This window comes from Oryzias melastigma, linkage group LG1 (assembly GCF_002922805.2).
Source record: "Oryzias melastigma strain HK-1 linkage group LG1, ASM292280v2, whole genome shotgun sequence".
In the NCBI taxonomy this organism is placed as follows: Eukaryota; Metazoa; Chordata; class Actinopteri; order Beloniformes; family Adrianichthyidae; genus Oryzias; species Oryzias melastigma.
Window position 1 is genome coordinate 9,997,325 of NC_050512.1, and position 16,380 is coordinate 10,013,704.

At 38.6% G+C, this 16,380-nt stretch overlaps 2 protein-coding genes across 2 annotated transcripts in view; one reads left to right on the plus strand and one right to left on the minus strand.

The window, feature by feature from the left end:
* The window catches only part of LOC112137138 (polysialoglycoprotein-like), a 190,080-nt gene that overhangs the window by 138,963 nt on the left and 34,737 nt on the right, over positions 1 to 16,380 (plus strand). The gene's annotated exons all lie outside the window — the stretch shown is intronic.
* cbx6a (chromobox homolog 6a) lies at positions 4,182 to 15,535 on the minus strand. The gene is made up of 5 exons (XM_024259257.2): positions 15,204 to 15,535; positions 14,310 to 14,353; positions 14,040 to 14,105; positions 11,661 to 11,727; positions 4,182 to 10,406 (listed from the first exon to the last, which is right to left on the minus strand). The coding sequence occupies exons 1-5, from the start codon at positions 15,270 to 15,272 to the stop codon at positions 9,177 to 9,179; spliced, it is 1,476 nt and encodes a 491-aa protein (XP_024115025.1). The 5' UTR covers positions 15,273 to 15,535; the 3' UTR covers positions 4,182 to 9,176.

Below are 16,380 nucleotides of genomic sequence, written 5' to 3' on the forward strand. Positions count from 1 at the left end.
AACAACATTGATCTGTCTGAGGCAAGTTGTTAATCGAATTGACCCAATGCAATTATGTAAATGCTTCAAAATAAAATTAATCGATCATTTATTTTGGAAAATAACATTTGGATACTGTAGGTTTATAATGTAAAAAAACAATTTAAAAATGGATCAATCTGTCATTATAGTCCAATGTGTGGAAGCACTGAATCCATCCATCCATCTATCCATCCTTCCACTCATCTGGGACTGGGTTGCAGGGGCAGTAGTCTAAGCAAAGATGCCATTCTCCCTGTCCACTTCCCCCTAGCTCCTCTAGAGTGGACCTATCAATCTCACACTCCAATCTTCCCTCCCTCGTGAACAAGACCCCAAGATATTTAAACTCCTCCACCTGAGGCAGGAGAGAGGACAAACCACCTTTCTCCGGTCGAGAACCATGACCGCAGACTTAACAGTGCTGACCCTCAGCCCAGCCGCTTCATACTCGACTGCAAACCACTCCAATACATACTGGAGGTCCTGGCTCCATGAAGCCAATAGTATAACGTCATCTGCAAAGAGGAAATCCTGTAGTCCCCAAACCAAACCTCTTCCCGGCCTTGGCTGTGCCTAGAAATATGAACAGAACCGGTGATAAAGGGCAGCCCTGCCAGAGTCCAACATGCACCGGGGACAGGTCTGACTTACTGCTGGCTATGCGAACAAGCTCCTGCTCTGGTCATACAGAGACCGGACAGCCTTCAGTAAGTCTCCCAGGACCCCATACTCCCACCCTCCACAGGATACCACAAGGGACGAGGTTAAACGCCTTCTCCAAATCTACAAAACAGACATGGTCTGGATGGGCAAACTCCCACGAACCCTCCAGCACCCTGAAGAGGGTGTAGAGCTGGTCCACTGTTCCATGACCAGGACGGAAACCACACTGTTGTTCTTGAATCTGAGGTTCGACTTCCTGACAAACTCTCCTCTCCAGTATCCTGGTGTAGACTTAATTACTTGTTTGTACATATATTTAATTACACTTGAGTATCTTAAAACAAATACATGAAATTTTAAAAAACTTCCTCTGCATCTTTCAGTACCAGGTATTTATCTCTGAGTCACACTAATTGAAGTTTTGGGAAGATGTCACAGATTCATTTCACGTCAGTGAATTGGATCATTAAAATTGAACCAATATTGACTGGGAATCATATCGCTAACCATAAATTATGACATGAATCGAATAGTTGCTCAAATGAATCGTTGCACAACCTGAATAGCCTGCATGAGTCTCAAACTCATCACTGATGCCAGTGATTACAAAAGGTAGCATCTCTGTAGATGTACCTCATAAACACAGAATCACTGAAGATTTTTGATCTATTCAATGGTTTTTCAAAGGAAAAAGAAACAGCATCTCTGATTCAGAGTTCAAAAGAAAAAGCAGGTGCTGTACAGGTGCATCTGCAGAGGAGTATAGGATAATTATGATAAATCTCATTTCTGGAGTTTCTTGAAAAACTACACAATTCCTCAGCAACATACAGCTGATTTTTCGTCTATGACTTAACTGTAGAAATTTAATCTTAATGTGGAAAAACTCATGTTTCTAGGAAAAAATGTCTTGCTTTCTGTCTTATGAGAAAAATGTTCTTGTTAACAAAGATGTCAATAGCAAAATAATCTTAGTTAACCCATAAGAACCCATTGACATCCAGTGCACTTGGTCAGATATATTCTCTCTCTCTTTCTCTATATATACAGTATATATTTTAGGAAAATAGGTTTAGGTGCTTATGGGTTAAAAAAATCTTTTTTTTCAAATAAGAATTCTTGGTAAGACCATTTTGTTGTATCCCATTGGCAGTTTTTTTTTTTTTTTCGTATTTGGATTATTTTTTTAAATTTAACAAATTTTGCACTTATTTCTTTGTGGGAGTTTTTTGCAGTGTTCTAAAAAGAGACTTTTCTTTTTTTTTTGAGAAAACTTTCTTTTGAGTACAATCAGTTAAAAATTCCACGATAACCATATGTTTTTAATTTTAATCCTCACATAAATCTCTATGTAGTAAAAACAAAACAAGCTTGAAATGCCAGTCAAAAGGTTTGCTCCTACTTAACAAACAACAGATTTACATAAAATAATCAAGGAGTCTCAATGGGATCCAAATGTTTAATTACAAAACTGCTTAACTCTGGTCCTTCAGAGCGACTGCTTCTGTTCAAGCAGTCGTTGACCTACTCACTGTTCACCCTGTAGACAGGAGATCTGGAACGTTAACTCATTTCAGGCACTTCAGTAATCAACATTAAGTAGAGCAGAGGTGAAACACCAAACATTTGATGAGTGATTTGCCACTCAAAGACACGTTAAGCACTTTGGGATCCAGCTTTTTTCCACATTAATTCAGACTTGGTAGCATTTGATCCCACAAAGTGTCCATTAGGAGCAGAGCTACTTGGCCATCGTTTGTGCATTAGAACAGCTCAACAGCACCTCTCTGTGGGAGTTTTGAGTACTTACCAAGAGTTTAAATATCAGCTTGAATGTTTTTTTCACCCATAGGTCAAAGTGATATTCAATTCTCCATCATTTACAATTCAAATTGTCATTTGAATTCAGAATTCCATATAAAAATGCAATTCAATCTTATATTTTCTAAAATATTTTTTTAATTAATCAATTTAATCTTAAATTAAAATGAAGTTTTGTTTTCAGAAGTCTAATCAACATGCTTTTTGTCATATACATTTTAATGTAAAAAGGTATAGCGATAAAAAACAACAACATTTTTTTGTTTTTAAGTATAAATGAAAAGTACAGCAACCTCATTGATTCCTTTACTCCCAGGGTGTATACAAATTTTGCAAAGTCGGATGTGGTGGGGTGCATTTCATTTCTTCCCGCAAACCAAAACATTAATTTAAATACATTTACCAAGCAATTTCTAATTGAAGACCAGGAATGAAATAAAGAAAAGGAAAAAAAATAAACTTTTGTCAACATTGAATATGGGTTTATATGAAACGTTACACATTTTAACGATTAAATGCTCACGTGAACAGGAACACTAATAGTTCTCTTATTCAGAAGTACAACCAAAGCAGTTTTATTCAGAGAAACATAAATCTGTTCTTTGACTTTAAGGTCAAGTGCCCCCAGGTTGTTCCCACATGTTAACGACAACCCTATAACAAAATGTAGCCAGTCACAATTAAGAAATCATACACATACACACACATAGAAAGTACTGGGGGGACATATTTTTGATTTTATAACGGGAGCCTGTAGCCCACTGGAAATTTCAACGCGGAGCCACATTTGGCCACAAGCCACTTTGGACATGCCCGCTTCACTCTATGGCCCAATCCAAATTCTTCCCCTAGTCCAGGTGTCTGCAACCTTTAATGCTAAAAGAACCATATAGTCTAGTTTAGTAAAAAACAGAACCCACAAAGTCCCATTCTATCATTTAAAAAAGCACAATATTTATGCTAAACAGAATTGACAAAACTTAACTAAGAAATCTCTTATTTATTCAATCGTTAGCATTTTTCATTAAAGCTAAAGAGCCACATGTGGTACTGGAGCCACAGGTTGCAGACCCCCGCCCTAGCCCTACAGCGTCTCACTACCTCTCCAACTCGAGGGGCATTTGAAGATATAAGGTACAACTTCAACAAAAAGTCATTACTTACATTTTAATGTAAACTTTTATGGTTCAGTGCGTATCTACGTAAAGAAAAGCACTTCTCAGCGCAACGCGGTTTAGCCTCGTGGTGGAGGACTTTATATCCCTCCATTTGGAGGGTTGGATTTAAAAACTAAATTGCCCTGACACACTTTGACTTAAACTCCTCCATCAAATGGAGAGGAAGGGAGAAGGGAGGAATTCGGATTGGGCCTTTTTGTTTTAGCATGAGCTTTTTAAACCTATATATAAAAACAATTTTGTCATGCATTTCCGAGTGCTAGCAGCTCTGTGCTAACATAGCTGACAGGCGACTATTGATGACGTCATCGAGTAGGAGGGACATCTTAATTTGAAGACACTATTTTTCCATAAATCTGTTTGGAGGGCTTATTTTTAGGGGTAGGAGAAGCCATAGGGGCAGGGGAAGAATTTGGATTTTGTCTTTGTTTCAGGAAAAGCTCTTTCTCGTCTTTGTAAACTGAATTAAACAAACAAACAAAAAAACTTAAACTCAAGAAGCTTTTTAAAGTGCTTTTAATAAAAGCCTTGTACAAGAATCACAGAAAACAACAGTAACAGGTAACATGACACTGAATACATCATTTTTACAGTAAGGGTTTGCCAAACATGCTTCAGAAGTTCAAATACATTACAATGTCTTAATCCTCCACATCTTCATCATCACCATCGATTCACTAGAAAGAATTCATAGGAGCAGAAAAAAAAACAAAACACAAGTTTCTTTTGCTCAAACCCAATTACAAAACAAACAAAAACATTGCATTACAATAAAAATGCATTACATTGAAATCATTATGCATATTTTAAAAAGTATTACAGTACAAACAAGAAAAATGAGCTTTAAAAACAAAAGGCATTATTATCTCAGCATATTTATCTGTACAACGATACAGGGATCCTTCCTTTTATTCAATCAGTGCCAAATCAATCTAGCACTTACAAACTACTACACAAATATATTGTATGCAAAATAACTTCAAAGGGCAGAAAGGTGAAAAATCAAGAGCCCTATTTGGTTGAAATACAAGACACTAAGTCGGGGTGTGCTACCTCAGAAGAAAAACAATAAAACAGCCTTACAGAAGCCCGATATCTAACACGTCTAACGGTTAGTGTCACTTACCACTACCTAATCATGTTACTGACATGACACATAGAAAAAAGAACCTATTCCAAACAAATACATATCCATTCTGGAGAGGAAAGTGATACCTCCATTCAAGGGGAAGACTTGGAACTATTTTTAGAAAATGCCTTCCTGTAACTTTGAAACGGATCGTTCTCTTTGATAAATGGATGTGTAGTTTCAGAATAAATCCTTCCACGTTTAACCTTTATGATCGCTGAAGCACTACCTATCAAAGCCATGAAACAGTTCTGGAAAAAAGATGCAGTGACAAGTTGGGAAAAGATGAAATGTACACAGAAAAGTACTTTTTATGTGACCGTAAAAAAAAACCGTTACATAAGAAGGTTTAAAGAAAGCTATGAGGCAACACATGCGGAGGAATATCAGAGTCCTGGACAAGGAAGGTCCTGAAGGGCAGATAGGATCAGAAAAAGATATGAATGATGAAATACATGTTTGAAATGGCATGTTTCTTTCAAGTGCTTCTAAAAAACAAGTAAAAAAAAGCTTTGATCCCCCTCAAAGTGCCTCAAAGAGGTTCACGGTCCAGGACACAAAAGGAGTGGAGTCAATCTTCAAACTTTTCAAGATCAAGCATAATTTTTAAACAAGGCTCACACGACTAATGATTCCACTTAAAACTAGCACTATTGTAGATGAGAACTGGACTGAGTGACTCCTCCCACCTTGCGTTCCAAACAGAAAATACCCGCTGGCTCCAAGAAGGCAAAATCCCATAGACTTCTATTGAAAAATAAACAACTATTACTCAGTCACTGTATTTTTCATCATATTTTCTTTATTGCAAGTTATTCAAATTATTAACTGGCCAACCAGATGCCTTGATAAAAGGGTTTTCACGTTGAAAGTTCAAAACGTTTGACAGAGGCTATGTCCCAATTGCGGAGCTATACAGTACCCTGGATTTTAAAAGCAATTCTAACTCGATGCTCACTGCTTTTCTTTCGTTTTTCTAAACGTCGGATATGACGTCGCCGATTTCACGAAGAGAAAATTGAGTAAATATGAACATTTCATAACATTTATGTATGACTCCACTGTCGTCTGATGATGAAAATCTGGATAGTTTGTTTAAAAAATTACATTTAAATGTTTTTTTTCACAAAAATTGCTCGACCTCAATGCATTGTGGTCTATATTTGCAAATGTAGAGAGCATCGATGAACGCTATTTTTTTCGCAAAGACTTCTAACAAATTTCTAGTGAACTCGGTTTTGGAATTAGTCGATCGGATAGCACTAGAAAATGGCAAACACACGATATAGTGAGTAGGGAAGGAACGAGGACATAGCCAGATACTCCCAAACCCAAATGGTAGGGGTGTGGTGTGGTAACAGCTCACTCCAGATTGGCAAAAGCGGCTGCCATAGAAACAATAACTGAGACCAATTTGGACCAATCACTGCTTACTAGCATCATCTGATATGACATTTATATTGCCAAAAAAAAAGGTTACTGGAAGTAAGTCATTTTCTATCAGTCCAGTTCTCATACTGTCAATACTAGAAAGATGTAACAAAAGAGCCCAATGTCTACTCCAACAGGTATTTGGATAAAAACAGGAAGTTAATAGAAAGATCAATCTGTCAGATTGAACAGACAGAAAAAGACGATGTAAAAACAATGATTAAAAAATAGGACGTCATTGAAAACCATTCAGTTACGACGGAGTCTTACAAGTCAGACAAACACAACCTCCAATGAACAAATGAGATATTGCACTGTCACCATCATGTGACAAAACAACGCAATAAAAAAAAGTCCACTTCATGCTACTTCAGTGCGGCTTAAAGGAGAGCAGCCTCAGGTTTTGGTAGTTTGCTGATCTGTGGCATTCACATGTGACAGCAAGGACCAGGGAGAGAGAAGGAAGTGCTGCTTGATCATTGTTGAAAGGTTATAAGGCAATCTTTAAACAGGAGTCTGCAGCTCTACATTAAAATTCACATGTAAAACATTCAATACTACGGTCAATGTTCCTAAAAGACACTATACCACTCCTTCTACGTCAGACTGCAACAGTTTGGTATGGCGGGAGAAAAAAAAAAAAAACTTCAGGTTATGCAACATGATCCAAGGAAACGAGAGCTACCACTGACAGAATGACTAAAAACTCTCCACTACAGTATAAGAGGACAAGTTTGAATGTGTGGTTGCTGCTTCTGTTAATGGATAGGTGAGGGTGCAATGCCTCTGGCAATGCTCTAACTTATGACTAAAACAGCAGGAAGAACCCAACAAAAATGGATAAAAACCAATGCTTGAAGAGGTATGACACCAGGGATAGGCAACTCCAGGCCTCGAGGGCCGCAGTGTCTGCATGATTTCCAGATTTACAAGTCCTACTCGTGACTGATTACCTGGTTCAAGTGTCCACCCAATTAAAACATGCAAGAACGGGATATGTTGGGAAACATACAGGAATGTGGCCCTCGAGGCCTGGAGTTGCCTATCCCTGGTCTAAACCCTTGTAGAGAGATATATTTTTAAAGGAGCTAAACTGTACATTATTAATTTCATTCCACGAAGCAACCACCGTCCTTGTCTTTCCTACAAACACGGCTACAAAGCAGCAAGTTAGCTTATTCGAATATTACCCAACATTCCATGAGTTGCTGCTCATCTGAAGTTGCTGCTACAGTATTTAAGGCCTATTCAGAAGCAACTTTTAATACAATATTGTCCAACGAACTAAATCCTTCCACCAAACTCGCCTGTTCATTTGCAAACACATTAGTCCAAATACGAGAGCACAGTTCGGCCTTATGCTACGTACACACCAGACATCTGATGCGCGTTTATGTACCTATAGTTGGAAGAGGCTTGGTGAGAAATGTTGACTCGATGCAAATGTTATGAACCTTGATCCAGGCTATTACTTTCATAGCCCTATTCTGATATATGAAAGAGGGTCATATAACTCTGGCCGGGCACCACCCACAATTATTAATTTGAAGACCATGATTGCGTATTGAAATGGACACTACCCATAGTCACTACCAAATCCAAGTCCCTGATTGGTTAAAATTCAAATTCGTGAGCTCAAAATGTGCATATACACATTCACATAGACTTTTCATTGGAAAAGCTTGAAGGCGCATTGCCAATGGCGGTGTTGACGTAGCATTAGGTTCTTCTCTGACTGACATGGATAGCCAATTTCCATTTAAAGTTCATGACACAGGAGAAAAGATCTGACCTAGAGATAACGCACGAGCCCTAGACGTTGCAACAAGTTACAAAGAGCGATGCCACAAAACACCGAATTTATTGATGAGGGGGTAGACGCAGCTGACAGCTTCAGAAGTTCAGATTGGTAGTTTGATCTCCAGAATACAACATAAATCACTCCGAGTATGAGTTCACACGTCCGTATGAGGAAACACACGATAAAAAGCCCTTCACAGCAACTAGAAAAAGTTATACAAGCAAGTGAAGATATTTACCATCCGACAATAGAAAAAAGAGAAAACTTAGAAAGCCGTACATATTAGAAGTCAGAAAAGTGGCGTGTTTTATTGGCCAAACTTGAAGATAAGGCAATGAATTTTGCAGCTGATTTGAAGAGGCGAAGACAAAGGAATCCTGTGTTACCGACCCACAACATCAACGTATCAGCTTTGGCCCAACTTCAATCCGTGGCTCCTGGGCCATGGTGAGCATGACGGAGTTAAAGGCAGTGGGGATAAAGGACCGAGAGCAACCACCTAAAAACTATTTCTAGCATGTTCTTTCGCAGCTTTTGAGGTTGTGCATGCACATAAATACATATTTACTGTAAGTATATGCTTGTGCGTTTACAAGAATAAGGAAGGCCTTAAAAAATAAAGTACGACGATAAACAAGATTTTGAGGCAGTCGTTAAATTAAACTTGTTGATACCGAAGAGTTCCACAATTTAAGAAGCAAAAACACGTTTCCTTTAGCGAGATCAAGCTGAACTTTCATAGTCACAATGCCAATAAAATAACAAAGCTACAGTAAAAATCTACGCACAGGTACACATCTAAGAAGTGAGTTTGCTTGATGAAAGTTTAGCCCCACGCGGCAGAAATCACTGGTGGGAGGAGTCAAAGGCGTCAAACTATCACTTCCATCAGTATCCTAAGAGTCAATGCCATGCAAGTTGATAAATTATGGCAATTTCAATGGCAGCAAGGGTATAATTTATACATTTCTCTTAAAAAAATATGCTTTCCTATTACATAGCTGGGCGGTGCTGTTTGACATGACATTAACCGTTTCACAAGCATGGACGAAGCCCTGCAGGTGTGTCAGCATGGAGCTAGTGTGGCATGTTTTCCTTTGAATTGAATGGCAATCTACTTCATTTTCATCTCTTATGGCTTAGTGGCGCTGGGCTCTTCTGAACTGGTCACATGGGGGGGAGAGGAGGCGTCTTGGGGGCTGTCAGATGGCGAGGCGGGCCCAGACGCAGGGGTGGGGAACTCTTTGATGGTGACCGTGACGAGGTTGGTGGTCACGTCTGTGACCACCACGTCTTTGCAGCTGGGCGCCATCTCGGGGTGCCAGTCTGTGTCCCCTTCAGCAGGCACTCTCGGGGGTTCGGTGGGGGCAGATGTTTGATCCCCTGCCGGGATGGAGGGGGCTGCACTGGGTGGCGGGGGTTTGGCTCTGCGCTGGCAGGGATCTGTTTTAGCTCCTTCTGCTGGGACTGAACGATCCTCAGCACCCGGATCTTCATCTAAGGATGAGGACGGGGATGAAGGGAGGGAGGTCGCTGCTGAAGCTGCAGGATCTGTAGAAGAGGTGGGAGCAGACTGACTCACTGCGGCTGAAGTGCTGCTGTCCTTGCTGGCGGGGGCATCTTGGGTGGCAGGTTGAGACTTTGCAGCTGTTGCACCGGTGGGGGATTTTTCCCCGGACCCACTGGAGCTGGAGGGGGAAGGAGGCGACGGGTAATGGGAGGAGGCGCTGTTGCTGCCCCTCGTCCCCGTGCTGGAGCACGATCCAGGGTGGGGGTGAAAAGGCACAGGCCCTCCACACTGCAGCCCGAACGGCTTGCCGTACATGGGGAACCCCAACATCTTCAACGGGGGCTGGAAGGGTCTGTAGGGGGCCTCTCCCTTCTTACCAATGATGCGGTTGCGAGAAGGAATGTTTTGGCGCCCGGCTGCTGAGCTCCTGCTTCCTGCGGCAGAGCCGCCCCTACCTGGCTTGTCAATGACCTTCAAGTTGAGGATAATTCGGCCTCTCTTGACCTCCCGCGGTTTGACCCTGCGGTTGAGGATGCGGACAGTCTCCGAGAACGGGGAGACGTGCATGCGCGAGGGGAACCCCCCTGCGCTGGTGTAGGAGGACGCCATGGGGTCTGAACGGGGAAGGGGGCGCCTGGACATTCGGTGGCAGCGGTGAATGTCTTTCTTTAGCTTGTGGGTGGCGGCCAGAGAGTTAAGCTTAGGGGAGGGGGCTGCAGTTGAGGAAGAGGAGGACGAGGAAAGCAGATGGGGAGACGAGGCAGAGGACGGAGCGGTTCGGGTGGAGTTGGAGGGGTGTGGCGTGGTCTGACGGCTGCTTGAGCTGCTGGAGTCACTCTTCGGGGGACGACCCTGAAGAAAAAAAAAAAAGCAAATAAAAGTTATTTATAAAAGGCAAAAACTCCTGCTGTCATGTTTTCGCTTCATTTACTTCAGTGAGGTAAAATTTTGAGCTTAAAGCCTTGAAAGGTATGTACGTTATTCAAATTGTTACATAAAATACAGATAAAAAAGAAGAAATTTGCAAAAAAAGCATCAAACTGTGTGTCTGGTATAATCTGTCTTAAGCTCTAAAGACCAGCACTGGTTAGAAAATCCAAAATAAGTCGACCTCCATGTCTGCCTGCACCGAAGGCTCTGCAGGCCGACATGCTGTGAAAGGAAATGGCTGCATGAAAAAGAAAGTAGGGCAGCAGAAATGCTTTCAGCAGCGCCGAGTCCTCTGCGTGGGATTTTCTAAAGACGTGTCAAAGTGGCAACTAAAACAAAGAACCAACACAGACTTTATTCAGATAAAATAGTTCCTATGCAGGAAAAAAATAAAAATCACTCCAGGAAGCTGAAACATGAAGATAGCACCCATTTCAGTCTGGGTACATTTCTGTACATAAATGTATGAATTTATTTTAAAGGGATTTTTTGACGCACAACCTATAATATTAAAGTTCATTCATTTCAAATAAAAAATACAAAGCTAACCCTTACTGGTCTGCAGTCACCGGTGCTTTAGCCAATCACATCGCTCGTTCAAAATAGTAACGACACAGAACTACCATTAGTCAAGCTTTCATCCAAAATTCAATGCAAGTGCTTAAAAAAAGTTTTTCACTTTAAAATGTTGGTTTACAACAAACAACTAGAGTTATGGCAAATGAATTGCGATCCACATGGAATAAATCCTTGGAAGTTTTTAAATATTTATGCCTTTTTTTTTAAGTCAATTTATGTTTGTTTTTTTTACCTTATATTTGCTTCTCTTTTTTTTAATTGTAAGATGTTTTCATACTTTACACTTTTAATCTTTGTTGTGAAAAACAGCTTGATTTCCTTTTTTTATTCTAGCAGAGAAAAAAGACAAAACTTTCTAATTAAATTTTTGTTTTTTGTACAGTCAGGTTTATATTATTATGGAATATAATGAAAAATATCTGGGGTTGTACTAAAAAGATGGATATGAAGCATTGTCACAAAAAACATTTTTAAAAAGAAATTATTAGGGAAAATAAAAACAAATTAAAAAACCTCTACAAAAGGGTCCTGGACTACTGAAAGTTAAAATGTTTTTTTTTAAATAAAGAAATAAAAAAAAAAGAATCAAGACCGTACCTTCATGCCCGAAGTTTTGGGTTTTGGTCCACGTTTCTTTGGACCATGTATTTCTCTTTCCCGCTCCCTAAAGTAGAACAGAAGAATTAGAACAGGACAGGAAATGGAAAATGAAGTATAAGAGTCATTCAGATGGAGCAAATCAGAAGGAGATGAAAGAGAAACAAGTTGGCAGAGTGTGAAAGCAGAGCAGATGAGCCCAGAGAACATCTGACGGCTCTCAGCATTCATGTTCTTTTTTTTTCTTTTTCCATTTGATGTCATTTTAGCATTGCTGAAAATCTCTGATTAGCTGCTGTCCTGTAAAAGGCTTGGAAAGATAGAAAAAAGTGTTGGGCTCAAAGAAACTTCACAGAATCACAAATGGAGGAGAATAAATCAGAACATTAAAGAAAGGAAACAAGCTCATGTAGATGCAAAATAGTGCCATCAAGATGTGCACAATTTTGGAACAATGAAAAAACAGGTAATGGTGATTAATGGTGAAGCATCCCCTCCATTCTATGCTCAGTAAAGCCGTCCTGCTAGAAAATCCGAGCAGCTCGGCTGCATTTGTCCTAATGTTTAGAAAGAAGGAACACAGAGAAGGGAAGATAAAGTATGATTGTCAAATGATTGATCTTCCTGCTTTCCAACACATTATTTAAGCTAATCAGCTCATTAATTGGGTGTTGGACGTTGGTCGATATTTATTAAACAGCATCAGCTGATGCAAGAGCACACTGAGGTGATTAGAGAGCAGATACAGCGCTGGGCAGCACAGTTGTTGCTGTGGAAACAGGAAGAGGAAAAAAAAACTCCTAACATATGACACTGCTCCTCCTGTGAATAAAATTACTCTGTTTCTACTTGACTAGTAAACACATTTGTATCCCCACCATGATGTTTTGGATCTATTGTTTTCATACTGTTTTCGGAATAAGATTCCACTGGGTCAATATTTTATTTGTAAGACTTTAAACTATTGCTGTATACTTGTATAGCGCTTCACTACCTTCCTCGAAGGCCCAAAGGGCTTTAAACTATAGTTTTTTTTTTAATTATCTTAAAGACCCACTCCATTGAAAGTTGTGTTTTTGGTATTTTTAACATGTTCTTGTGGCATTTTTCTAATGATGAAGGATATAAATTAAGCTTAAAACTGCATCTCTGAGAATTTCTTTAAACAAATTGTTGTGAATCAGGAGCAGACAAAATAATACTGTTTTAAAAACAGCTTATTTGTGACATCGAAAATATTCTGGGTAGCCTACAAGCTCTATGATGCATCCACTTGTAGACAAATAGATCCATGTACGTCTTTTCTTTCCTCGTCCGAACTGGATCTGGTTTAAAAACTCTACGGTGGGAAAGCTCCAATATTGCTAGCCATTTATGTTGCACCGCTAAAGTTAGCTCGGGGTTAAGAGGGGCTGGAAGCTAGCAGGAGATAGTGTAAACAAAGATAAGGCTTGCGTCCACGCCAATAGTCCCACCAACAACTCAAATTTTGAATGAACTACTGTCACTCTACAGAAACCATCTCCTTGAAAATTACAGATTTTATTTTTTTATTTTGGCTAAAAACAGCATAATCCTAATTAAAACACCACTGGGAACGCTTATACAAAAGATCAAAAGATAGTTGGAGTGGGAGGGAACCACATCTGTAAATCTGAACACGTTAGATATATTGAGCAGTCTGGAAGATCTAAACCAAAAACCTGTTTAGTAGAACGGCTGCAGAAGTTATAACCTTAAACTTTACTTAGCACAAAAATCAGGTTAAAGTAGAGTCAATTACTAATGTAAAAACAATACACTAGCAGCATTAGGGAGGTATTTCATTAAAAAAAAAAATGGGGAAAAAAATTTGATCCTTCAAAAGTTTCATCAGCTGATTCTGTTTTCTAGAAAAGCTAGAAGGGGTTTGCTCATTTTGGAGTTGCCATTTCAGTAAAAACTTAAAAAAAAAATAAGCAAAAAGTGCGAGAATGTGTAAAACTTAAAACCATCAGCCATTGTGATTAAACAGACTGTAAAACAGTTATCCAAGCTAGTTAAAAAGTAAAAAAATTATGACAAAATTTTGAATGAAATGTTTAGTGTAAGTATCCACTGACCAAATTATGACCTACTAATCCTATTTGCAAGGGTTTATTTTAAGGTATAAGCTTAGTACGACTTAGTTAACCTCAAGTTCAGAAGGCTAAACTTAACTTTGATTATCGTTTATCACAGAGCATAAACATTTAATCATAATAGTCTTAACACATGAAAGTACAGTATTGCCTCTATCGGGATTAGTATAATTAGTTATACAAATTGTGATGTATAAACATGTATAAAGCTTTTACACACACAGGATTTTCTATTTTAGGATAGTTTTTGTTGACTCACTTCTGCTCAAAGCCCAAAATGAGCCGGTCATCCAGGATGTTCTCCTCTGGCTCCCAAGTGCTGTGCCTTAAAGAAGGTTGAAAACAAGAAGAAAACAACACATTTTAAAACTATCAGTTGAAGTTTAATTTTGATGCATTACTTTATTTTCAACATGCAAATGACTCAAGTGAAGATACAAGAAAAAATCTTAACAGAATCACAACAATGATCACTAAAATTATTTCTAATGAGGTTGTAATTTACTGTTATCAAATGAGTATTTCTTACTTCATGGCCCATCCCTTCCATTTGACCAGATATTCAAGTTTTCCCTAAAAAAACACAAGGCAACGGATTAAATTGTATTATAATACAGAGATGAGAATTTCAAAACAGGTTTTGTAAAATAAGAAAAAAAGTTTTAAAACAATCCAGCATTCATATTTATTTATTTGCAGAAAGTGGAAATTTCCATTAGTTGTTAATTGATAGTCACACACACAATGAGGTATTTTAAGCTACTTATTTGCTCTTACTTTACACAGGAGTTTGAAAGAGAACTTTTAATTTGAAAACAATTCCTTAAAGAAGTAACAGAAGGCCTGATGAGCCTTCTAGATAATAGACACAAGTCCATTGAATACATAACTTGCTACAACCTAGTCTTCACCATATTACAACTTTATTAAATCATGTTTCACTGATAATTATTTTAAATTGTCTGATAATACATTTTTGGTATCATAATCTATCACCCAGCAGACGAAACTACCAACTTCAAGCGAGTTTTATCATGGACGCTTTATAAACTCCATTCTATTTCTGTATAGCTTTAGCTACTACGAGGTGGAAAAAAAACGATCTTCCCTCCATGCCTAAAAAAGCTTACATCTGAGGACTGGCCTGCTTTTTTTAAGCTAGCCCCTTCTTTGTGTCGGTGTTTTTATTGTCTGCACATTTCTCCTCAACGGACGAGCAACATCTTTTCTCAAGCTTTGCTAGTTAGCTTTAGTTAGCACTAGCTAACAAACTATAGGCATTCGCCAGTCAAAAGGCCCCTATAGAATTACATAGGCGCAGGAGGACAACCCCTCAGCTTATAGACTGGAAGAGTGCCGTGCCGTGCTGACTGTGGCCAACATCTGCATGCGGCCAACAGCACGCGGGACGGAGGCGGCTCACCTTACGAACGCGGCGTTTCAGTATCGCTTCCGCGGCAAAAATGCGATCTCCCACTGCCGAGAGCTCCATGTTTCATACCCGAACAAAGCTGCCCGTCTCCAACGCCTCTCCGCCCGGTCGTTAGGCTTTGTCGTATGCGCAGCTCGACCACAACCAGACTGCACGAGAGGCAGCAGACATGCAGACACACACCACGCAAGACAACGACAGCGGTGCGGCGAGGCTGCGATTTGTCACGTGGCCGGGGTCAGCCCCCTTTGGTCGCCCTGGCAACGATGAAGACATTCATGAAGATGCACCACAGACGACCTGATAGTACAAATAAAAATAATAAAATAAAATAAAAGTTTTTGAAATCATAATATTCTATAATTAATAAAGTATAAAGAATAACGTGATTTAAACACAAGATATAATAGAATAATTTTAAATAATGAAATAATAATAACCCTATAATATAATTTATAAATAAGAAATAATAGCTTAATGTAATTCAAACATTAAAACAATAAAATGAGAATAGTATAATGTGATTTAGAACTAAAATTAATATAATTGAATATTCTACAAATTAATAACATAACAATAATAATTTGATATAATTATACATAAAATAAATTAAAAACAATATAATGTGATTTAAAGTTAAAATAAAATAGAATAAAACATTTTAAATTTACCATAAATAGAACAGCAGTAACCCTGCTGATTTTAATATCACTGCAGCAGAACTGATATTGACACTAAAATGAATGTCTGATTCCATCATTTGAAGTTGGCCAATTTAAAACTACTTAATAGCACGCTCATGTGTCCCAATTATTTGATAGAGAATAATCCAAAAATTAAAATCAAAGAATTGCAAAATTAAAAGTTGCAAAAGTATCAAAATTAAGTTTTTAGCAACATAAAAACTGCACTTCACATTTGCAGGAGTAGTGTGTAGTTTAAGATATACACAGAGAGTAAAAGCTGTTCAATTCATATGCTCAGTTTATATATAAAGTCACATATTAAGAAATCAAATTAAACATTCTCTAAGTTGTAAATATATGATAATGTAATGTACCTTTATACAAAATAATACATTACAATTACATGTGGAAGTAAAATAAAAACACAAGATGTTATTACATTGTTCGTAACACTGTAAGAAAGACTGGTAGATATGTGTGTC